Here is a 26476-nt window from a genome sequence, read left to right on the forward strand (position 1 = left end):
AAAAAGAGAAAAGTGTCTCTTAAGAAATCAACACTTCACAAATAGGGTTTTAAAAAAAACAAAGAAAGGGCTTTGGGATTGTTTGGTTCTATTTTGAGGTTTTTTAAATTATGGAGAAAAAATTTAAAAAGGAATACAGGAAGGAAGAACAAAAAGTATTTGAGAAAATGAGTCTAGAAACATTAAGAATAAGATGCCTATTTGAGGAACATCACTTTAATGTGAACTGGACAAAGGAAGCTCGAATACACATATACATAAAACAGAATATGAATTTATATAAAATTTCAGCTGGATAAAGAAAGGGGAGAAAGTAATTTTAAAGAGAAAGGATCATATGGAAGGGAAGGGACACAAGCAAAACAAATTTCAGTTTTAGGGGAGAGATTAAAAGGAAAGAAGCAATATACAAGAACCAGGAATTGGGGTTGGATGAGGTAAAAAGAGAAAGCGCAATAGAATGAAAGGAAACCACTTCAATTGAAGATTACTAGTGCTAATCATATTCCCTGTTTTTTAAGATGTTCCTTCTTTCCCCCTAAAAGACGCCATTAGGAGAAAAAGAAAGGAAAAGGCAGAAGAAGTTATGGGGGGAGGGGGAGGAGAAAATATAATGGTGATAAATATTAACAATCATATGCATGAATATGAATAGATGAACAAAAAGATAAAACAGAAGATAGTAGAAGAGTAGAATCCAAAATATACTGCTTACTCAAGAAATACACTTGAAATTTACAATCTATCCAGAGTGAATGTGGATCACAACATAGTTTTTTCAACTTTTTTGTTATTTGCTTGCTTTTTGCTTTTATTCTCATTTTTCTTCTTTTTCATCTTCTTTTTCTTATGCACCATTTTCTTGTGGAAATATATATAGAAGAAGTATATGTTTAACACAAAGAGTACTTACTCTCTAGGGGAGGAGAAAAGGGAAGGGAGGGAGAAAAATTTAGAAAAAGATTTTTCAAGGGTGAATGCTGAAAACCATCTTTGCATGTATTTTGAAAATAAAAAGCTATTTTAAAAAAGAAACACTCTAGTGAAGACTCATGAAGAGTTAAAATGAGGATTAGAACAGAATTCACAATGCTTCAAAAAATCAAAAGAGCAAAAATTTTATCCCAGAAGGAAAAAAAAAAGAACAGTAAAAAGAGATATGGATAATGAGAAAATAATTAAAGGCACCACAAAAATGGGATAACATCAATATTAAACATGTAAAATGAATATAAATCTAAATCTATATACTTAAAAAGAAAAAGTTAATCCAAATAAAGGGAGAACTACACATCAAAAATATGATAATTGGGGATAATTGCCTTCAGACCCATGCAAACTTAACAATATTATTAACAGGAAAGCATTTTAGAAAAGTTAGATGTCAATGGTTAAGGTCCTTTTCATTTTTTTGCTCATTTTGTTAGAGAAGAATCAGAGACAAATTAGCAAAGAAAAAAAGAAAAAACCCCAAATGGAATCTGCTTTTTTGGGGGAGGGGCTGGGTGGCATTACCAAGCTTCCTCTACAGACTGAGGGGGCAGCAGTGAATCACTAGCAGGACTGTGCTGAACCTGCACTCTGAGACTCTGAGAGCGTGCTGAGACACTGTGAGGGAGGGGTGGCCGGTCCCAAGGAACTCCAGCTGTTTGGGGTTGTATTCTTCACCCCCGGTGTTTTTAGCTTCTTTGCTGGGCCACTGACTTGCTGCCAGGGCAAAGTATCCAATCCTGTAGCGAAGCTCTCCCCGCAGAGATGGCTGAGATCACACCCCAACCCCCTTCGGTCTGCTTGGATGTGAGCTGCCTGCCAAGCTCTCACTGCTGCTGCCCTCAGGCTGTGCCCGATCTAAAACCAGCCCACCTCCGAGCAAAAACAGATCTTTCCTGGCGAATCTCAAGGATGTCTTCTCTTGGTAACTGATTCTGGGTTTTTTTTTTTCAGTCAGGCATTAATTCAGAGGCTTGTAATGAGTTGGATTCTGAGAGAAAATGCAGAGCTTACACAGCTATGTGCCTCCTTGCCGCCATCTTGGCCGCAAGTCCAAGAGAGCAGACTCTAAACCCTGAGGAGACTAAAAGCAGACTTGTCTCCAGGTGAATCCCCACAGGAGGAGATCATCAGTTCCTCAGCACAGATGAATCTCATAGAAGAAATTAAAAAGACTCTCACAAGAGAGCTAGAAGAAAAATGGGAAAAGGAGAGGGAGACTTGGAAAGAGAGTGTGGAGAAGTCATCCCACTCACTTAAAGACAGAATGGATAAAGAAATCAAATCCTTGAAAAATAGGATTAGTGAACTGGAAACAGAAAATGGCTCTCTAAAAAATAAAATTGGTGAAATGGAAAAAAATTCCATAGAACAAAACAACACAATTGGAGAATTAGAAAAAGATATTAAAAAAGTGAGTGAAGAAAACACTTCATTGAAAATAAGAATCAAACAAATGGAAATGAATGACTTGAGGAGACAAGAAGAATCAGTCAAGCAAAACCAAAAAAAATCAAACAATGGAGAAAAATGTGAAATACCTTCTTGGGAAAACAACAGACCTGGAAAATAGGTCTAGGAGAGACAATCTGAGAATTATTGGACTCCCAGAAAAATATGATGAAAAAAAGAACCTGAACATTATTTTTCAGGAAATTATCAAAGAGGACTGCCCAGAAGTCATAGAAACAGAGGGTAAAATAGACATTGAAAGAATTCATTGATCACCTACTGAAAGGGATCCTAAAATAAAATAAGGAATATAGTGGCCAAATGGCAGAACCCTCAAACGAAGGAAAAAATACTCCAAGCGGTTAGAAAAACCCAATTCAAATATAGAGGAGTCACAATAAGGATCACCCAGGATCTCACAGCATCCACATTAAAAGATCGAAGGGCCTGGAATATGATATTCCGAAAGGCTAAGGAACTCGGTATGCAACCAAAAATAACTTACCCAGCCAGAATGAGCATCTTTTTCCAGGGAAAAAGATGGTCATTTAACAAAATAAGCGAATTTCACCTATTTTTGATGAAAAAACCAGAACTTAACAAAAAGTTCAATCTAAAATATAGAACTCAAGAGAAACCTAAAAAGGTAAAAAGAAATCTTGGGAATTATATTTCTGTTGTAAAGATGTATAAAAAATACATGTATACCTTGTTCTAGCAATTATAGGTGGAAAGGACATGGTACCAGAAAAAGGGTAAAGTGAGGGTACTAAATCTCACAAAGAGGCAAAGGAAACTTATTATATTTTAGAGAAAGAATGGAGGGGGATGAATATAGTGAGTATTTTACGGCCATCAGAATTGGCTTTAAAAGAAATATTGAAGACATATTCAATTTATGGTGAAACTTCTCCAATCTCATTAAAAAGTGAGAAGAGAAAAGTGAAAAAAAAAAAGGAATAAGCTAAGCAGAAGGGAATACAGAAACTGTGAGGGAAAGGAGTAAGATAGGGGGAGGAGGGATTCTAAAAAGGGAGGGCTGTGAGAAGTGGTGCTCACAAGTTTAATACTGGGAAGGGGGGTAAAGGGGAAAGAATGGAGAAAAGAATAAACAGGGGTTAACAAGATGGCAAGTAATACAGAATTGGTAATTTTAAAAATAAATGTGAACGGGGTAAACTCCCCCATAAAGAGGAATCAGTTAGCAGAATGGATTAAAAGCCAGAATCCTACAATATGTTGTTTACAGGAAACACACCTGAAGCAGGGAGATACATACAGAGTAAAGGTAAAAGGTTGGAGCAAAATCTAATATGCTTCAGGTAAAGTCAAAAAAGCAGGGGTAGCCATCTTGATCTCAGATCAAGCAAAAACAAAAATTGATCTAATTAAAAGAACAAGGAATAAGGAAATAAGAATAAGGAAAAGGATAAGGAAGGGCATTATATCTTGCGAAAAGGTAGCATAGATAATGAAGCATTATCAATATTAAACATATATGCACCAAGTAGTGCAGCATCTAAATTCTTAAAAGAGAAATTGTATTACTTGTATTAGTTGTTGTCTAATTGTTAGACAGCAAAACTATAATAGTGGGAGATCTCAACCTTGCACTCTCAGAATTGGATAAATCAAACCACAAAATAAATAAGAAAGAAGTCAAAAAGGTAAATAGAATACTAGAAAAGTTAGCTATGATAGATCTCTGGAGAAAACAAAATGGAGACAAAAAGGAGTACACTTTCTTTTCAGCAGTTCATGGAACCTATACCAAAATAGACCATATATTAGGACATAAAAACCTCAAACTCAAATGCAGTAAGGCAGAAATAGTAAATGCATCCTTTTCAGACCACGATGCAATAAAAATTACATTCAACAAAAAGCCAGGGAAAAGTAGACCAAAAAATAATTGTAAACTAAATAACTTCATACTAAAGAAAGATTGGGTGAAACAGCAAATCATATAAATAATAACTTCACCCAAGAAAACGACAATAATGAGACATCATACCAAAATGTGTGGGATGCAGCCAAACGGTAATAAGGGGAAATTTCATATCTCTAGAGGCCTACTTGCATAAAGTAGAGAAAGAGAAGGTCAACAAATTGGGCTTGCAAATAAAAATTCTAGAAAAGGAACACATTAAAACCCCCCAGTCAAACACTAAACTTGAAATTGTAAAAATGAAAGGAGAGATCAATAAAATTGAAAGTAAAAAAACTATTGAATTAATTAATAAAATTAAGAGTTGGTTCTATGAAAAAACCAACAAAATAGACAAACCCTTAGTAAATCTGATTTAAAAAAGGAAAGAGGAAAATCAAATTGTTATTAAAAATGAAAAGGGAGAACTCACCACTAATGAAGAGGAAATTAGAGCAATAATTAGGAATTACTTTGCCCAACTTTATGGTAATAAATTCGACAACTTAAATGAAATGGAAGAATACCTTCAAAAATATAGCTTGCCCAGATTAACAGAGGAAGAAATAAATATCCTAAACAGTCCCATCTCAGAAAAAGAAATAGAACAAGCTATTAACCAACTCCCTAAGAAAAAATCCCCAGGACCAGATGGATTTACATGTGAATTCTACCAAACATTTAAAGAACAATTAATTCCAACTCCAAATAAACTATTTGAAAAAATAGGGCTTGAAGGAGTCCTAGCAAACTCCTTTTACGACATAGACATGGTACTGATACCTAAACCAGGTAGGCTGAAAACAGAAAGAAGATTATAGACCAATCTCCCTAATGAATATCGATGCTAAAATATTAAATAAAATATTAGCAAAAAGATTACAGAAAATCATCCCCAGGATAATACACTATGACCAAGTAGGATTTATACCAGGAATGCAGGGCTGGTTCAATATTAGGAAAACTACTAGCATAATTGACTATATCAATAACCAAACTAACAAAAAACATATGATCATCTCAATAGATGCAGAAAAAGCATTTGATAAAATCCAACATCCATTCCTAATGAAAACACTTGAGAGCATAGGAATAAATGGACTTTTTCTTAAAATAGTCAGGAGCCTATATTTAAAACCATCAGTAAACATCATATGCAATGGGGAAAAATTGGAACCTTTCCCAGTAAGATCTGGAGTGAAGCAAGGTTGCCCACTGTCACCATTATTATTCAATATTGTATTAGAAACACTAGCCTCGGCAATAAGAGTCGAGAAAGAGATTAAAGGAATTAAAGTAGGCAATGAGAAAATCAAACTATCACTCTTTGCAGATGATATGATGGTATACTCAGAGAACCCCAGAGATTCTACTAAAAAGCTATTAGAAATAATCCATAACTTTAGCAAAGTTGCAGGGCATAAAATAAATCCCCATAAATCCTCAGCATATTTATACATCACCAACAAAATCCAACAGCAAGAGATACAAAGAGAAATTCCATTCAAAATAACTGTCAACAGCATAAAATATTTGGGAATCTATCTACCAAAGGAAAGTCAGGAATTATATGAGCAAAATTACAAAAAACTTTCCACACAAATAAGGTCAGACTTAAATAATTGGAAAAATATTAAGTGCTCTTGGATAGGCCAAGTGAATATAATAAAGATGACAATACTCCCTACACTAATCTATTTATTTAGTGCTATACAAATCAGACTTCTAAGAAAATATTTTAATGATCTAGAAAAAATAACAACAAAATTCATATGGAATAATAAAAGGTCGAGAATCTCAAAAGAATTAATGAAAAAAAAAAATCAAATGAAGGTGGCCTAGCGTACCTGATCGAAAACTATATTATAAAGCAGCAGTCACCAAAACCATTTGGTATTGGCTAAGAAATACATTAGTTGATCAGTGGAACAGGTTAGGTTCACAAGACAGAATAGTCAACTACAGCAATCTAGTGTTTGCCAACCCAAAGATCCTAACTTTTGGGATAAGAATTCATTATTTGACAAAAACTGCTGGGATAACTGGAAACTAGTATGGCAGAAATTAGGCATGGAGCCACACTTAACACTGTATACCAAGATAAGATCAAAATGGGTCCATGATTTAGACATAAAGAACGAGATTATAAATAAATTCGAACATAGGATAGTTTATCTCTCAGACTTGTGGAGGAGGAAGAAATTTGTGACCAAAGACGAACTAGAGATTATTATTGATCACAAAATAGAAAACTTTGATTACATCAAATTAAAAAGCTTCTATACAAAAAAAACTAATGCAAACAAGATTAGAAGGGAAGCAACAAACTGGAAAAACATCTTCACAGTTAAAGGTTTTGATAAAGGCCTCATTTCCAAAATATATAGAGAACCGATTCTCATTTATAAGAAAACAAGACATTCTCCAATTGATAAATGGTCAAAGGATATGAACAGACAATTTTCAGATGATGAAATTGAAACTATTACCACTCATATGAAAGAGTGTTCCAAATCACTATTAATCAGAGAAATGCAAATTAAGACAACTCTGAGATACCACTACACACCTGTCAGATTGGCTAAGATGACAGGAAAAAATAACAACGAATGTTGGAGGGGATGTGGGAAAACTGGGACACTGATGCAGTGTTGGTAGAGTTGTGAACGAATCCAACCATTCTGGAGAACGATCTGGAATTATGCCCAAAAAGTTATCAAATTGTGCATACCCTTTGACCCAGCAGTGTTACTACTGGGCTTATGCCCCAAGGAGATACTAAAGAAGGGAAAGGGGCCTGTATGTGCCAAAATGTTTGTGGCAGCCCTGTTTGTAGTGGCTAGAAACTGGAAAATGAATGGATGTCCATCAGTTGGAGAATGGTTGAATAAATTGTGGTATATGAATGTTATGGAATATTATTGTTCTGTAAGAAATGACCAGCAGGATGAATACAGAGAGGCTTGGAGAGAATTACATGAACTGATGCTGAGGGAAATGAGCAGAACCAAGAGATCATTATATATGTCAACGATACTGTATGAAGATGTATTCTGATGGAAGTGGATTTCTTTGACAAAGAGACCTAATTCAGTTTCAGTTGATCAATGATGGACAGAAGCAGCTACACCCAAAGAAAGAACACTGGGAAATGAATGTAAACTGTTTGCATTTTTGTCTTTCTTCCCAGGTTATTTTTATCTTCTGAATCCAATTCTTCCTGTGCAACAAGAGAACTGTTTGGTTCTGCACACATGTATTTTATCTAGGATATACTGCGACATATTCAACATATATGGGACTGCTTGCCATCTAGGGGAAGGGGTGGAGGGAGAGAGGGGAAAAATCGGAACAGAAGTGAGTGCAAGGGATAATGTTATAAAAAATTATCCTGGCATGGGTTCTGTCAATAAAAAGTTATTATAATAAAAAAAGAAAAAAAGAAAAGTTAGTTGGTTTCTGTAACTTTTTCAAGGAATTAACTGAGAAAAGAATTACAGGATAATAATTGGCATTCTAGGATAGATAAGATCTAATGAATATATTTTTTAAAAGAAGGTTGAGACCTTGGTAGTATTGCAGGCAGCAGGGAAGAAAATAGGAAACAGAAAATAAATTATTACAATGGGGGTAGGGAATGGTGTGATTTGGTGGCGGGCATATAAAGGGAGGAGATCATGAGTACATGTAGAAGAGTTTACTTTGGTAAGCAGAAAAGTCACTGTGAGAGACCAGAATGAAGGAGGAGATAATGGAGAATGTCAGAAGATATGAGATGAAGGTGATAAAAAGGAAGAGAAAGCCCTTAGTAATAGTCTCAGTTTTTTGATACCTAGTCTTCACTAATAAGTAGTCAGAGAATGACACAGAAGGCTTAAGCAAAGAAAAGGAATGGAAATGGTATCATGGTGAGTAGGACACAGAACCTAATAAGGAGATTAAAACCTTGCTTTAAATTAAAGAAGACTCATTTAAAAAATAATTACCTATGAATTTATAGTGGACCCTGTCAACAGTTCTGTAATTCCCTTCTATCTGCTCGGGAGCATATAAACAAGAAAAAAAATGACAGGATACAGGAATAAGGAATTCAAAAGTACAAGACAGTATAGCTTAACTGATTCAACAAAGGGTCAAGAATGGGAAAGGAGACCATAGAAAAAGTAGGCTGGCTAAAAAATTGGGAGGGGTTAGGCTTAGAAAGAAATGAAAGATAAATTATGATCAGATAAAAGAAATTCAGAATTTTTTACCATGCAAGTAAAATATTCATAAAACACAGAATCTGGATTAAGTGATATATTTTAACTAAATTAATCTCAAAGAACGGTTTAAAAAAAAAAGAGTAGGGGGTTGAGGAAATCAAAAAGTGATAATGGGGAACAAGAAGTATATTGACTTTGAAAGTAGTAATAGTTATAAATGAAAGTACAACCAGTGAACTAATGGAAAAAAAATCAAATGAAGGTGGCCTAGCTGTACCTGATCTAAAACTATATTATAAAGCAGCAGTCACCAAAACCATTTGATATTGGCTAAGAAATAGACTAGCTGATCAGTGGAATGGTTAGGTTCACAGGACAAAATAGTCAATAACTATAGCAATCTAGTATTTGACAAACCCAAAGACCCCAACTTTTGGGATAAGAATTCACTATTTGACAAAAACTGCTGGGAAAATTGGAAATTAGTATGGCAAAAACTTAAAACTTAATGCCATACACAAGATAAGATCAAAATGGATTCATGATTTAGACATAAAGAATGAGATTATAAATAAATTACAAGAACATAGGATAGTTTACCTTTCAGACTTGTGGAGGAGGAAGGAATTTGTGACCAAAGAAGAACTAGAGATTGTTATTGATCACAAAATAGAAAATTTTGATTACATCAAGTTAAAAAGCTTTTGTATAAACAAAATTCATGCAGACAAGATTACAAGGGAAGCAATAAACTGGGAAAACATTTTTACAGTTTAAGATTCTGATAAAGGCCTCATCTCCAAAATATATAGAGAATTGACTCCAATTTATAAGAAATCAAGTCATTCTCTAATTGATAAATGGTCAAAGGATATATACAGATAATTTTCAGATGATGAAATTAAAACTATTTTTACTTGTATGAAAAGGTGTTCCAAACCATTATTGATCAGAGAAATGCAAATTAAGACAATTGTAAGATAGCACTACACACTTGTCAGATTGACAGGAAATGACAGGAAAAGATAATGATGAATGTTGGAGAGGATGTGGGAAAACTGGGACACTGATGCATTGTTGGTGAAGTTGTGAATGGAGCCAACCATTCTGGGGAGCAGTTTGGAACTATGCTCAAAAAGTTATCAAATTGTGCATACCCTTTGATCCAGCAGTGTTACTACTGGGCTTTTATCCCAAAGAGATCTTAAAGAAGGAAAGGGACCCGTATAAGCAAAAAAAAAAAAAAAAAAAAAAAAAAAAAAAAAAAATTTGTGGCAGCCCTTTTTGTAGTGACTAGAAACTGGAAAACGAATGAATGCCCATCAATTAGAGAATGGCTGGATAAATTGTGGCATATGAATGTTATGGAATATTATTGCTCTGTAAGAAATGACCAGCAGGATGATTTGAGAGGCCTGGAGAGACTTGCATGAACTGCTGCTGAGTGAAATAAGCAGAACCAGGAGATGATTATACAATTCAATAACAATACTACATGATGATCAATTCTGATGGACGTGGCTCTCTTCAACAATGAGAGGATCCAAATCAGTTCCAATTGATCGGTATAAACAGAACCAGCTACACCCAGTGAAAGAACACTGGGGAATGAGTGAATATATATATATATATATATATATATGTATGTATGTATATATGTATTGTATTTAACCTATACTTTAACATGTTTTAAGTATGGGACTGCCTGCCATCTAGGGAAGCGAGTGGAGAGAAGGAAGGGAAAAATTGGAACAGAAATGTTTACAAGGATCAATGTTGAAAAATTACCCATGCATATGTTTTGTCAATAAAAAGCTATAATAATAATAATAATAATAAAGTACAACCAGTACAAAAAAAAAAAAAACCAACAAAAAAGAGAATATTGTCATCAGGAAGAAATCAGGATTTATTGAGTGTCAGAAGATGGAAGGAATAAGAAAAGAAGAGGTTTTGCTTATTTTGTTTTCTAATGTCATCATTTTACAAAACTCCTAGTTTACTTGCCTCCTGAGGAAACTGACCCCTCCAGAAAGAAAAGGATCTCTTTTAGCTCTAAACCTAATGAGAAAATGATGAACTATGAAATGAAAAAGTATGGTATACTGGTAATATCTGAAGGTTTACCTGAATTTGGAATTAAAATACCTTCATTCAAGATATGTTTTGCTACTTCTAGTTGTAACTATAGGAAAATCATTTCAATTCAGCATGTATTTGTTGACTAGGCAGATACTTTGTTAGAGTAACTAAGTTAGATTCTGGGGAAAGAAAAACAACAAACATCTCCCCAGCTTCCCTAAAAAAACTACACTTAAAAAGAATACTTTTACTGGATAATATACAAGTATAAAATGAGAGGTCTATACTGATGATTTCAGGTCTCTTACAATCCTATGATTCTGTAACATTTTTATTTTGGGCAACAGCCTGTCATCTCAGCCTTTCCACAGTTTTGTAGCATGTATCATTACTTTGAAAGATTCTTTGCTAGTATTTATGAAATACATTATTCCTCCCTGTCTTCCATTTCACCTTCTACTTTAAGAAATTTTTAAAAGGAAATATTTCTCCAGAGTGAAATTTTTTCTAGACTTATCAGAATGAAAAAATGAAAATTTTACTAGTATTTAATAACACCCACAGGGAAAAAAAAAAAAAAAAAAAAGACTAAATCCTTTTTCTCCCCCTAATGTCCCTTTTCCAAAAGCTTAACCATTCTCTATTTGAAAAGTTGATAAAAGCTGAAGAAGAAACTCCGCTCTTGGAACAAGAATAAGAGTGGTAATAAGATTTAGACTGAGAAGATACTAATCTAGTTAGGAAAATCTTTTAACTTCACCTTTGACCAGAATGAATACTTTAAGAAAATGACTCTCCAAGATGCTTCTACATTTTAAGTGGCATTTGTCTATTTTGAGGAAAAAAAATTAACTGAATTTTTCTTATGTTTTCTAACTATGATTTATCTGATGATAATTTGCAACTAGAAGCCATATTTCTCTTTGTTTAGCTAAATTTCAAAATATACAAAATTTATACTCTTAATATCCAAAGTAAAAGGGTCTTATTTGCACAAAAATCATCTTCTCATGGTTACTTTTCAATATACAGCTGACCCTAAGTTTTTGAAGCTAACACAGTGATTATAAGTTTTGTCAGAGTCAACACCAAGCTGGAAATGTTTGAAGAATGGATCTAGTGATGACAGGGATGAACCCTGAAACTGTCTCCCTTGACTTTTGGGGGGAAGCAATGGAGGTGAACTCTGAAACTCTCCTCTGATAGAGACCCACCTTTCAGGGCTGTTAAATGATTTCATTCTGATGGAAATCTTGGTGGTGACTAGTCACCTCCCCTCCCCAAGGTCACCTCCCCTCAAAACTCTTTTTCAGAGGAAGATGAAGAACACAGAAGTGAAGTAACTTGCCCAAGAACAAATTGGTTCTAAGTACATGAGCTAGATTTGAACCCCTGTTTTTGCTTCAAATCTAGTGCTTTTTCCACTCCACCATCCTGGGGCATTGACCCATCATACCTCTTGAAAATCATTTATCAAGCCAGAAGGACTGTGATACGTTGACGAAAGGCATAACGGCATTTAATAAAACCAGAGATTTTAAAGTACCAAAGTTTAATATTAAGGCCAAAAGGTTATTCAGGAAGTTTCCACATGCTATTAGCTATTTTATTAAAATCATTTAAAAATATTGCATTTAATTAAGACAACTCTAAGATACCACTACACACCTGTCAGATTGGCTAAGATGACAGGAAAAAATAATGATGATTGTTGGAGGGGATGTGGGAAAACTGGGACATTGATTCATTGTTGGTGGAGTTGTGAACGAATCCAACCATGTTGGAGAGTAGTTTGGAACTATGCTCAAAAAGTTATCAAACTGTGCATACCCTTTGATCCAGCAGTGTTACTACTGGGATTATATCCCAAAGAGATTATAAAGAAGGGAAAGGGACCTGTATGTGCACGAATGTTTGTGGCAGCCCTTTTTGTAGTGGCTAGAAACTGGAAACTGAATGGATGTCCATCAGTTGGAGAATGGCTGAATAAATTGTGGTATATGAAAATTATGGAATATTACTGTTCTGTAAGAAATGACCAACAGGATGATTTCAGAAAGGCCTGGAGAGACTTACACGAACTGATGCTGAGTGAAATGAGCAGGACCAGGAGATCATTATATACTTCAACAACAATACTAGATGATGACCAGTTCTGATGGATCAGGCCATCCTCAGCAACGAGATCAACCAAATCATTTCTAATGGAGCAGTAATGAACTGAACTAGCTATACCCAGAAAAAGAACTCTGGGAGATGACTAAAAACCATTACATTGAATTCCCAATCCCTATATTTATGCACACCTGCATTTTTGATTTCCTTCACAAGCTAATTGTACAATATTTCAGAGTCTGATTCTTTTTGTACAGCAAAATAACGTTTTGGTCATGTATACTTATTGTGTATCTAATTTATATTTTAATATATTTAACATCTACTGGTCATCCTGCCATCTAGGGGAGGGGGTGGGGGGGTAAGAGGTGAAAAATTGGAACAAGAGGTTTGGCAATTGTTAATGCTGTAAAGTTACCCATGTATATATATCCTGTAAATTAAAGGCTATTAAATAAAAAAAAAAAATAAAAAAAAAATAAAAATATTGCATTTAACATTTTATTGTTAGATAATGTTTTTCAAATATTTTACTGTATCATCACAATCAAATATTCTTACTTTCATTTTACTGGGATAAAAAAATAAAGCTCCAAATTCTGCCAAAGCCATGTAGCCAGTCTGCTTTTAGAACTACCTTCAATCCCATGCTATTTAAATTTGGAATTAAATGACCTAGGTTGATTACAGTTAAAATCATTCTTTATTTTAAATTTGTTTTAGGACTGGATAAAGAAATGACCTAATATAAACAGTTCCTAGAGGCAGGGAAATGCTTAATATGGAGAATGACAATCTAAATCAGTGGTGTCAATCAGCCCTGGCTACTGAGAGCAGCCAGAACAAGATTAAAATGTAATTGGGGAAATTTAACAAAATAAATAAAAATGCAATAAAATACAGATAACATTGCATTTTAAAACTAACTCAATATGTGGCCCTCAGGGATCTTATGTATGGATTACTTTCCTTCTCCCTTAACCCTTTCAATTTGAGTTTGACATCTGGATGACTCTCAGGAATGTAAATGAATTCTGTAAGGGCCTAGATGGGTTGGTGTACTGTATATCTATTGCTCCAATTGGATTATTACTTAGAAACCGTAAAGTGAAGGGGGAAGAAGGATAGGACTTAAACATTCAGTTTCTTTCCATAAATGGGAGGGGGGAAAAACAATTTCTGAAGGACCTAGTCTGAGAAATAACAGAATCAAATGCTTTAGGTGTAGTAGCCGGAAACAGCAGAATGAGATTCAAGAAAGGAAAGTGAGAACTAAAGAAGAAATAAGAATCACTAACCACTACACTTATTTGTATTTGTAATCATTTTTCTTTGTGTATGGTGTGTGTATACACTTTCATCAGGAAAAACCCTGGATTTGGATCTTAAAGATTAAATGTAAAGCCTTAGGCAAATTATCTCACAGGACTCAATTTTCTCATTTGTAAAACAAAGAGGGAAGAGATCCAATCAATCCACAAAAAATTATTAAGTACCTAGACATTGAAGATACAAAAAAATGAAGTAATATTTCCTCACAAGGAACTTACACTAAAGTCTGCTGCCTTTCAAGGTTAAATTCCTTACTATCAACCTCTCTTGTTTCCTTTCTTCTCTTTGTCCTTTAAACTCAGGAGTTTGGCTTCCTACTTTATCTTACTTGAAATTGCTATCTCCTATAGCCTTTGATAGTGTTAAATTATTTTCTCATAGAATGCCAGTTGTTAAATATTTATGAGCATAACTCTACTTAACATCTATTGAATTTTAAGGATGGAAAGAAGTTTTGAAATCAATTACTCTACTTTTCTCATTGGAAAGGTGGTGAGCTTTAGAGAGGTTAAGTGTCCTACCCAAGATTACACAACCAATTAGAGGCAAAACTAGTCAACAACCAACTATAAGCACCTATTATTATAAGCCAGGCCCTGTGGTAAGTGCTAGCACCTATTATTATAAGCCAGGCCTTGTGGTAAGTGCTGAGGATACAAAGCAAGGCAAAAGCCAGTCCCTGCTCTCAGGGAGCTCCCCATCTCATAATCTAAATCTCCTACCTTATTATTTTACAGAGGATAACATGATTAAATTAAACTAAAATAGGTCAGCATTTATTAATTTAGCTACTAACCATGTGCCAAGTAATCTTTTAGGCCATGGTGCCATAAAGATAAAAATAAAACATGGTCCTATGGGGGAAAACAACAGGCAAACACATAAGCAAATACAACATATTTAAAATAAAGATGAAGTAAATATTTGAAGACATTATATTTAACACTTGAAGTGATGAGCAAAGATCTCTTGTAGGAGGAAGCACTGAGCTGAGCGTTACAAAAGTCAAGATTCTCAAGAGTCAATAGTGGGAACCAAGAGGGTTCTAAGAACAGGGTCAGCTTATGAAAAGATTCCCAAGTGGAAAATGTAACACTGTGTACAAGAAATATCAAACAGGAAAGTTTGGTTGAACTCTAGAATGCATGAAAAGGAGTTATGTAATTTAGAAAAATAGGCTGACAAGAGAACATTGTACACAGCAACAAGATTGATTATGTAATGATCAACTATGATGAACCTGGCTCTTATCAATAATGATTCAAGGCAATTCCAATACACTTGGGATGGAAAATGCCATCCATATCCAGGGAGAGATATATGGAGACTAAATGTGGATCAAAGTACGCTGACATTTTATTTTTTGTTTGTTTGTTTATTTGCTTTTTCTTTCTTGCGGTTTTTTCCCTTTTGGTCTAATATTTCTTGCACAACAAATATGAAATATGTTTTAAAGGATTGAATATGTTTAACCTATATCAGATTGCTTCCTATCTTGGGAAAGGGGAGATAATGGAAGGAGGAAGAAAAATTTGGAACAGAAAATTTTACAAAAATGAATGTTGAACACTATTTTTACATGTATTTGGAAAAATAAAATACAACTGAGAAAAATATTTTAAAAATAAAAGATAAAAGGATAACTGGGGAAAAAGTAGAACATTGAGGAGGAGGATTCATCCTCAGTTGAAAGTGCTGAAGATGTATCATTTCAACAGAGGTCAAGTATTTTGATTTCATAAATTAGGTAGCAAACAGTAAGCTAGGACTAGGCAAAGGCACTATAGAAATTCCAGTAATTAGAAATTCATTGGTACTAAGAAAGTTTCTCTTTTAAAATGCAAATTATTCATTACAACATTAAATAATTCATTCTTTCATTTGATAATAAAAAGCAGACCTACACAAAAGAATTCTTTAAAAAATTGTTGGCAGAAGGGAAGAAATAATAAGAAAGCATTAGTAATTCTGAAGAAAGGGGCAAAGCAGACTTAGGCAGAGGTCAACAGTGAGGGCCTAGGAAAGTCAAAGAATAAGAAAGGAACTCAAAATTAAGGGCCAGAGAGAGTTTTAAAACAAAACCTGAGAAAATATTGGAAAGTGATGGGAAAGGAAATGACTATACTTACTTTATAATTTTACTTATGACCCTGGTACATTCTTGAAAATCACCTCATAATAACATCTACATAGTATGAAAATGGAAAATGGGAAGCATCTTTTTTTTTCCTGATTTTTATTTTATTTAGAAATAGAATAAAAAAAGAAAAACAGAAAAGGAAAACAAAACAAAACAAGACAAGACAAAAACAGTACACTGTCAAGTGCCCAGCAGCACATTAGGGAGGAATCAAAATATATAACGATAAATTACAAGTTCAAGAAAGGATATATAATAGTAGAAGAAATCATTTTCATGAATGTCCATATTTTCTTTACTTCCTTGTAGGATTTTTTGTTCTCTGATGAACACTTTTTAAACTTTATTCTTTTTTTCCTCTTTCATCTCCCTACCTCTCCCAAGCAGGCTACTTAAATAAAGATATATTTGTGTATCTATGTATCTGTATATTATGTATCTATATACATACATACACACACACACACACACACACACACACATTATAGTTTTTTATTTACACATATGCCTGGGTAAAGGAAGCTAGTGACACTGAATAGCAGTATATATGGCAGAGAGAGAATTCCAGGGAGCCACAGAGTTTATTGAGTGGGGCATGGAATGGAGGTGGGGAATAACTTGATTGTGTCCGAGCTTTAGGAAAATCAGTTTGGCAGAAGGCAGGCAGGCTATAATGGGAGAGACTTGAGGCAGGCAGATCCATCTGCAAGCTATTACAATAGTTCAGGTATGAGGTGACAAGGATGGTAGTGTCAAAGAGGAGAAGGGGACTTATTTTAGAGCTGTTCCAGAGGTGAAACTGACAGGCCTTGGCAATAGCTTAAATATAGGGAAGGGAAAGGAGAGATAGTGAGGAGTCCATAACTCCTAGGTTGTGAGCCTGAGGGACTGGGAGGATAGTGTTAGTACCTACAGTAACAGGGAAGGTAAAAGGGGATAATTCAGGGGGAAAGGTAATGAGTTCTGTTTTGATATAGACTTTTATTTATGTCTATTGGACATCTAATCTGAGATGTCTGAAAGGCAGATGGAGATGGCAACAATTAAATTTTTGGCTTTGGTTTTGGTTTCTAGAAGCCAGGAACATTGAAAGAGATAATAAGATCAAAAGACTTAACAGTTAAACTTACTTCACTTCATCCAACTCTCTCATTGTAGTGAAAAAAAGATAATTAATTATAAAGGATCAAAGAAAAGCAAACTTTTGGCAGGATACAATAACCCTAAAGGACAATAGTTCAATAGATTTCCAAGGAAGAAACTTTTTTGATAAAACTTTGGCCAAATGAAACCTGAACATGGTTCAGTCTAGAGAAACTACTCAAATTTAAGACCTTTCTGCAATAAAATCTTGTGGTTCTCGTTTTCCAACACAAAACAAGAATAATATAGAAAAGGACTACAGTCTTCCAGAGCATCCCTGCAGGCTATACATATTGTCTAAGAAATGCATGAATCTGCATTATGTATGTTGCATTTTTATTTATCCTCTTAAACATAATCAAATGACATTTTAATCTGGTTTTAGGAGTGCAGTGTAGACTGGAATCCAAGATAGAAAAGGGGGATTTAGGGTTAAGGTGAATATGATGAGTGAAAAATTCAGGAAAAAGTTATACTATGTTAGATGACCCTAAAATGGTTTGGTTGATAGTGAGAATGCATTTTATAAATCGATAAAAGAGTTGCCAGACTATTTGTTACAATGTGAGAAAGACAACTTTTCATTAATTGAACTTTGTCTATTTCCCAAATCTTGTCCACAAGTTACCCGACACTGACTTAGGAGTACAAGAGAGATAAAAAATGTATACTCATATAAACTGGTAAATATAACCATAAATCACTTTAATTCTATGCCATCGTTAAGCTAAATGCCTAGAAAACATCTCAGGGAGAGGTGGGGGTGAGTAAGGTGGGGAGTAGGAAGGATAAGAAGAGGCAGAGGGGAATTTGTAGTTTGCTAGGAAAGAAAAACATACTAAAAAGAGAACATAACATCATCTAAGGTCACTGCATGATTTCTCTTCTCATTCATGTGCATAGGGAACAGTGATAGTCAACTGGAGCATTCTATGTATGTTAACTCTAACCTGAGAAGTAAAAATATTCATTCTTGTCTAAAAGAATACACACACACCACACACACATACACACATACATGTCTATGTATGTGTATATGTAAATATACACATACGCCTATGTGGGGTTGAAGAGTAAGGATATATGTGTGATATCTTTCTATCTGTAGAGAAGCGGATAGATAATTACACATTTTTTTTTTGTGGGGGGAGAGGGGGGTCTTCTGTTTTCTAAAGAAACAATACAAATAAACATCCTGGAAAGATTCATTAAAAAAAAAAAAACAAAAAAACAGGGTGTAAGCAACAATTCTGTTTCTATTATAGTAACTCCTTTGTCTAAATGACAAGTATAATAAACAGGCTGATCAGCATTTTTATCCAACCTTGGCTCTTAGGGTATTTTGTCATATGGTGTGTAAAGTTGAAATGGTTTGGCACTTATCTTCACATACTCTAGATTTTACTTAATATTGCCTGGGGAAAAAAATTCCATCAGAGGCACTGAGGCTTTCAGAGCTAACAAATACATACTTTTATTTTCAAATAACAGGATAGTTTTGGATCTCTGGAAAATGCTCTCTCTCAAGTGGTTTTAACCATGTAAACACTCTATCATTTCATTTTAATATCTAGAGAATAAGTATTCTATTTTACTTATTTTACCTTCTATATTCTAAATCATCTCAAATACTCGTTTTGAACTTAGTAAAAACATTCTTATTCTGTTATCCAACTATAATAAATGATATATAATTTTACTGTAGCAGATATATAAATTTGCTAAATACATGTAAATTGGTAACTGTAAGCTGAACAATACTTTAATGACAGATTATCATGAGGCTAAATGCAAGGCTAGGAATAAGTACTGAAAGTATTGTCCCTTCAAGGAACAAGGATATATAACTATCTACAGATAAATAATTGTATGTATGTATGTGTATGTATATTTATGCATATATACACACATTATACACATACATATAAACTGTATCTATAGATTAATAAAAATATATAACTAATTTAGGAACTCAAACAAAATTTTCTCATATTAAATTAATTTTGAAAATGATTTACAACGCTGAGATGATTTGTATTTAGCATAAATCATGCAAACCAGCTCAATAAATACTGTTAATCTTTCCAATTCTGCTCACCCCCCTTCCCATTCTCTTCCCTGTGGAATCAACCAAGAATTAGTATGGGTATTTGAGGTAAAAATCTTTAATATGAATTGGTGCTATTAAGTGTTAGGCCAGAATGTGTTAGCACATAGCCTGAACTACTTTTCAACTAAGGCAAAAGGTTTAAATGATCATCAAAAGCTATTGGAAATGATCAATCTTGTATTCTTGTCATGTTGAATCTTTCTGAAGTATGTGTATGGGGGAAATTTTGAATGGCAAGACTGATAAGACTGGTTACATTAAAAAAAAAACTCAACAAACTACAGAATGCAAAGTAACATTACTATTTTATTATATTTAAAGATTAACACAGTATCCCCAACACTTAGTCCAGTGCCTGATATTTAATAAATATTTACTGATTGATTGATTTATTGAGGTTCTGGACTTTCATGGTCAATTTGAAAGAAAGTAAGAAGTACATAATGTAAAATATATACATACACTAAAAATTACATATACATACACATAAATACACATATATAAAACAAATAGTAAAGTTAGGTTTTGAGGGAAAAAAGAGTTCATTACACCCCAATTCCCCACAAGGCTCTATAGAAGAAGGAGGAGGTAGCAGAAGCACTTTGTTCATTTAAGTGCAAGGGAAATTGTTCTAATTCCTTGATACAACAAACTCCCTGAAACTCTACCAGATCCCATTTATCAGCTCTTTGTGTATAAAAGCTTTAACATTCATAATTTTTTAAAAAATCATCTTAAAATTCAGATACTATTCTATAGATACTATATTCTATAGATAATGGAATTCCTACTTGGATTTGCTTTTTTCAAAAAGGAACAGAAACAGTTATAAAATAGTTTCTTTTGTTGTTATTCAGTCATTTTCCAGTAATGTCCAACTTTTCATGGTCTTATTTGGGGCTTTCCAACAAAGACACTAGAATGGTTTGTTATTTCCTTCTCCAGCTCATTTTTGAAAAGAAAATTGAGACAAATAGGGTTAAGTGACTTGCCCAGAGTCACGAAGCCAGTGTCTAAGGCTGGATATGGAGGAGGAGCCTTTCTGATTCCAGGCCTGGCACACTATCTATTGCACCACTTAGCTGGCTTGGGCCAGCTAATAAATTCCAAAGGCTTCTAATTGAGCTCAGATTGGCAGAAAATAACATTCTCGAGGTTCAACAAAGAAATCAACTGTAAATTTCATACCACAGCAGAGGAAATAGATGAAAGACTAAAAAGTTAATTTTGCTCCAAACAACAAAACACGGAAACATATTAACTGAAAAATACATCTGGATATATATCAAAGTGCAAGGCAATGTGATAAACTGAATTTACTGAAATGGATTTATGAACTTATCAATATGGACATTCTTTCTAGTGACAAAGACCATAACCTAAGCATGACTGACCACTTGTGAAAATTTTCCAAGTCTTCTCCACTAAGCATAGATCCAATCTTCTCATTGATTTTTATTGTTATCACAATAATACCTATATCATGCTCAGGTTCTCCACCTGACCTGTACCTTTAAGTAGTCCATCAGCTTTTTCATCATACCTCTGTCATGACATCTTAGCACTGTTCTTTAAAGTTCCCCAGGTGACCTAGGTTAGAATCCTAGCTATACCACACCATAAGTTCAAATGACCAAACCTCTCGGAGACGAAGGTTTATTCATCTATAAATTAGGATTTAGATAAGATGACATGTGAGGTCACTTCCAGTGGTAAGTCTCTGATTCTCTGTTTCAATGAGCTGCTACTCCCCTCTCCTCTCTATGTCTAGCACAGTGTCTGGCACATAGTAGGCATTTAATATGTTTGCTAGTTGATTGATAACCCTATTCAATGACCACTGAGTGACAATAATTTTTTAATTTTTTAAATTTTAATTTTAACTAATTTATTTAATTTAACAATATTATTATTTATTATTAATTAATAATTATATATGAATAATATTGATATTTGTTTAATTTTGATTTTTAAATTTGTTTTAATTTTGCAGCGACCACTATCTTCAGTGTCTGAGTCACACATTACCAATAGATTACTAGGATTAAAATGATAAGCTTTGTTTTGGGGAGAAACTTGGGGTTATTAAAAGAGCAGTGAAATTTTCTGAAATTAATATAGCCCATTATCCTGTTTATTCAGAGTCTTATCTTTTATCTATCTGTACTATCTGTCATAAATATACATACTAATAGATAAGTTCTATGGATTTTCTATCTATTGATAGAGAATAATTTGGGAAATTGTCATAATTTGAGAAATTAGAAAACTATTTTATACTTATTTCAGAAAATTTTTAGGGCTCAACAATATGCTTAAGGGTCTGCAGTATCTACAAATTATTCTTTCCCCTTTTCAAAAAACTCAGAAGCAGCTTTATATAATGAAAAGAACATTGCATATGGAATCAGGATCAATTGGAATTTGAAACTACAGTCCAACACTTACTGGTTTTCTTTGGGCAAATCACAAAATTACTTAGCTCTCTCGGAAAAGCAGGCACCATAAGTTCTCAATAAATTAATGAATTATATGACAATACATTTGTTGAATTGAAATAGGTTACTCAGGCTTTTAGAAACTTAAACAAAAGACATTGTTATTCACATTACTGTAAATTACTATTACATGTGTACAAGACAATTAAAAACATTACAAGGAATGAGAAAATTATGTTGTTATATCTATGTAGCAAAAGTGAAGGTAAAGAATTAAGTATGTTTTTTTTTAAATGTCCTACTTTAAGTAATATAGAGAGCATATAAATAAAAATCAGAGAATCAGATCTGTGGTTTCCCAAAATAAAGATAATCTGAAGATTTTTCAATTCTACTCATAGCTGGATACTTTCAAATAATTTTTTTGCAAATATTCTGCATATTAGCTCCTGTCCCCCTTATATCCAATTAATCAAATATAGACAAAAATAGAACAGGAAAAAGGCTCACATTCTTGTATGAAAACAAGTAGATTATGCAAATTCAAGAATATGATATTTGTAAATAATAAGTAGCGTTCACTTCTAAATGTAATCAGACTGGGTAGATAATAAACACTTATGTTTGAGGAGGATTACTGACTGGCAGTGAGCTGCTGGTATATGTCAGGATTATTCATCAGACTGACAGTAATATTAACCACAATCCATTTCAGTTGCTTCAGTTTATCATTTTCTGACTAATGTTAAAAAACAATGTCATTGAAGGCGGTTTAAATTAAGTGTGGGGTTAACCTATGTGTTGCAGTGCTTTAAAAACTGATATTATTAACCAAAAAACCAAATTCATTTATATATCAAAAGGACTGTAACTCTAAACAGTTGCAAATATTTTTTTTAAAGTAAAATACCTTCTTATAAGCTCCTAAATTAGATTTTCTACATAGGAACGGTAATAGTAAAAGCAAAATAAAATCTTGCAATAATCTATCATATACACAGCAGCAGCTCTTACACACACACCCATACATACCCCCTCACCCAATCCCCCATCCCATACCCACCCACCCACACCCTGTATATGTTAAACCTTCAAGTTTGTTGACCAGGAGACTTAGTAATAAATATGAATAAAGAGGAAGATATTTACATACAAAGAAACAAAATTATAATATAATTTTAAATATCTTTTTGAATTTGTACATTATTACTCTAGGATCTATCTTGAATCATGATATCATATTACCTTCCATTAAGATAACTAAATACAAGGACATTTTTATTTTTCATTTTGCATTTTGAATTTACAAGTCAGAAAGAAAATTCAAAGTTAAACCTATATCACCTAGTAAAAGTCTGAGCAATTACCGAGCAACTAAAAAATGTTCCTTTAGCCAGTGACATCTAGATGTTATACTGATTTCTGTTGTATCTGCTAAAGAACACATGAAAAGGACTGGCATTCATCAGAAACAGTACTTAAAATTTAAGAGATAAAGAAGTGTCGTCTGATCAACCACAGTTAAAAGCCAGTAGCCAATTTTAAGACAAGATGTGTGTTGGATTTTTATTAAAAGTGTAAGAGAATGCATTCCCTAAGATGCACATTTATTTTAAGTGGAAAGAGTTAGAATAATAAATGAAATCAAAGTGTTGATTTCTGCCATGAAAAACATTTTTTTAAATTATGAATTAATTCCAGAATAAACTATTGGTAAATGTTGAGGCTTATTAAAGCATAATCAGATATATACAATCTTGGTCATTCAGATCTGTTGAGACATGCTTATTTATCCTATTTAGAATATATTAAGTCAACAGAAGCTGCTAGTTAGACGCTAATCATGAAATATTTTAATATTTTGGTACTGGTATACATAAGCAAATAAATCCATAGTCTGAGACTTGAGTCAGAATTTAAAATTTAGTTTTTAAAAAGATATCAAGAGCATAATTTCCCAATATTCTGATAGTTCACATTAAAAATGAAGAGATTATATAAGGAAGTCTTATTTTACTGAGGCTCCAACTTTTTTTTTTTTTTACAATCTATGATTATATTCAGTTGACGGTGTTCTGCACATAGTGACAATTTGTAAATCTATTTATCCAACCCTAGTTCACAGGCTACTAAGTGCCTGAGGTGCTACTCAACCATTATCAATTTATGGTTTGATCTTTTATAACTACATTATTTTTCACATAGCAACTTCTGCTTGTAAGCTGTTCATCTGTTAGAACAGAAGTAATATAAAGATTTGTATAGTGCTTATCACTTTAAAAGCCCTTTCATATCTTTCCCATTTGATTACTGGGATCATAATACTCTGGGAAATAAGTAAGGTAGATTATCATTATTGTTATTTTATTGACAAGTAAACTGAGGCTCTATATTAACCTCAAGATCAAAAAATTTGTAAATGCAAAGTTCCTTTTGATGTTCTCATACTACCTTTCAAGTAATTATTAGCCTAAGTGTTAAACAGATATAGATAGAGAAATACAGATATATTTTATATCTATCTCAAATTTAGTTATAAGATAAATGTATAGACATAACTGGGAAGCAATAAGTGGTGCAATGGACAGAGGACCTGAAGTCAAGAAGATTCTGGTTCCTGAGTTCAAACTTAGTTTCAGATATTTATTGTGTGACTGTGGCCGCCTCAGTTACTCATCTGTAAAAATGAGCTAAAGAAAAAAATAACAAAGTACTCCAGTATTTTTGCCAAGAAAATCCCAAATCGTGCCACAGATCTGGACGTAATTAAAATGACTCAACAACAAACAAAAAAAGCACATACCTCCCTTACTGTTTGTATTTTTTTTTGTATATATTTTTTGTAGTTATTCTGTGTGTATATACACACACACGCATACATACATATCATATATCCCCTACATATCCAGTGTTTACATATTCATAGACAGAAATATATCTGATATATACACACAGATCTATATCCACTTAAATATAGGACAAATATTCCTTTATCTATCATATATCTCTCTTTAAAATATTAGATATAAATCATAGGAATGAAAAGTCACCTTAGACAAATCCCTGAAGTTGCTGGGCAATGTAAGATCCAACTCTTCTGATTCATAGTTAGTTAACACCCAAGGGAATACAGGATACTGATTTAAATCATTGTAGGTACGTCCTGTTAGAAGAAAAGAAAACTATTTAAAAAGGCATAGGGGAGATAGAGAAGATAAACAATTTACACCATTGGCTAGCCTTCTCTATCCTCTTGTAGATCCTACTAAAACATATCCTGAAGGATTTTCACCCCCTCACTTCTTTCTCCCCTCAGCCTCAGTCATTTGCACAAGTGATTTAGAGCTTCAGTTTCCTCACAAGCCAATTAGACAATTGGACTCCCAAGTCTCTATATTCCTTTCTAACTCTAAAATTCTCTGATTTCATGATGAGGATACATTTCATCCTTACTATTTTACCAATTTTAAATGATCCCAAATATACCTTTTACATATTTCACGGATTATATTAAAAAAAAAACCTATTTAACGCATTAAGTAAAACAATTAAATAAGCTTTTTAATCACTCAAATTATGGGTCATTTTAATAAACTCCTGCATTTATACTCTAAACCAAACATATTCATTAATTCAGTGTAAATATCTTCCCCTCACACAGCATTGCACAATTCCATTTTCCTCTCATTTTAGTAAAGCTGCTCTATGCAGCTACATATTCAAATACAAACTTAGAATTATACATTTCCAAAAGGGAAAAGAACCTTGGAAATCACTCAGAGCAAAATCTTATAAATGAAAAATCCAAGGCCAATATAAGTTAATTGATCAGCCATGATGAGCCATAGCTAAATAGTGGCAAAGACATGACAGAAATTATTCACTATATGAGCCATGTGAATATACCTTTTGGTCTACTTTAATGCATCTAAGATCATCACAGTTTGGTAACAGATAAGAGGAATCCATGACATTTATAAGTGATGCTGATGCTGAAATACTTCCATAACATAGAAATAATAACAACATCAAGAAGGATTCAAAATATGTAACAATAAATTTCCAGTTTAAGAAAGGATATATAATAGTAAAAAAAATTTATAACCTTTCTTTGCTTCCTTGCAAAGATTGCTCTTTTGTTATCTTCTGCAGTTTTTTATTTTATTCTTTTTTCCCTCTTTCATCCCCTCCATTTCCCTCAATATCATTAAGCACAAATATATTTAATAGATATATACATATATACATGTACACATACATATGTACACCCATCCACAAACCCACACATACATTTATCTATATATATACATATAGAATGACATGCATACATATCTACATCTATTCAGTCACATTGATATATTATGTATGTATACATATTTGTGTGTATATATGTATGTATATACAGATATACATATTTACCTATATGTAAGTATGTACATAAAACAATATTAGTATGGCTGACATATAATATAGATTTCTCTCCTGATTGAATGTTTAAATTTGACTTTGTCTAAGATCAATGATTACTAGCTGAATTTTTTT

The 26476-nt window shown here is 33.2% G+C and overlaps 1 protein-coding gene across 9 annotated transcripts in view; it reads right to left on the reverse strand.

The window, feature by feature from the left end:
• The window catches only part of LRBA (LPS responsive beige-like anchor protein), a 754452-nt gene that overhangs the window by 191847 nt on the left and 536129 nt on the right, over positions 1 to 26476 (reverse strand). For all 9 annotated transcript variants that reach the window (XM_012552173.3, XM_023505940.2, XM_031943309.1 and 6 more), the window contains one exon: positions 24985 to 25097. In XM_012552173.3, the coding sequence (XP_012407627.1) occupies positions 24985 to 25097 (113 nt within the window). The remainder of the gene's footprint in view (positions 1 to 24984; positions 25098 to 26476) is intronic.

The sequence above is a fragment of the Sarcophilus harrisii genome, chromosome 6, assembly GCF_902635505.1.
Source record: "Sarcophilus harrisii chromosome 6, mSarHar1.11, whole genome shotgun sequence".
In the NCBI taxonomy this organism is placed as follows: domain Eukaryota; kingdom Metazoa; phylum Chordata; class Mammalia; order Dasyuromorphia; family Dasyuridae; genus Sarcophilus; species Sarcophilus harrisii.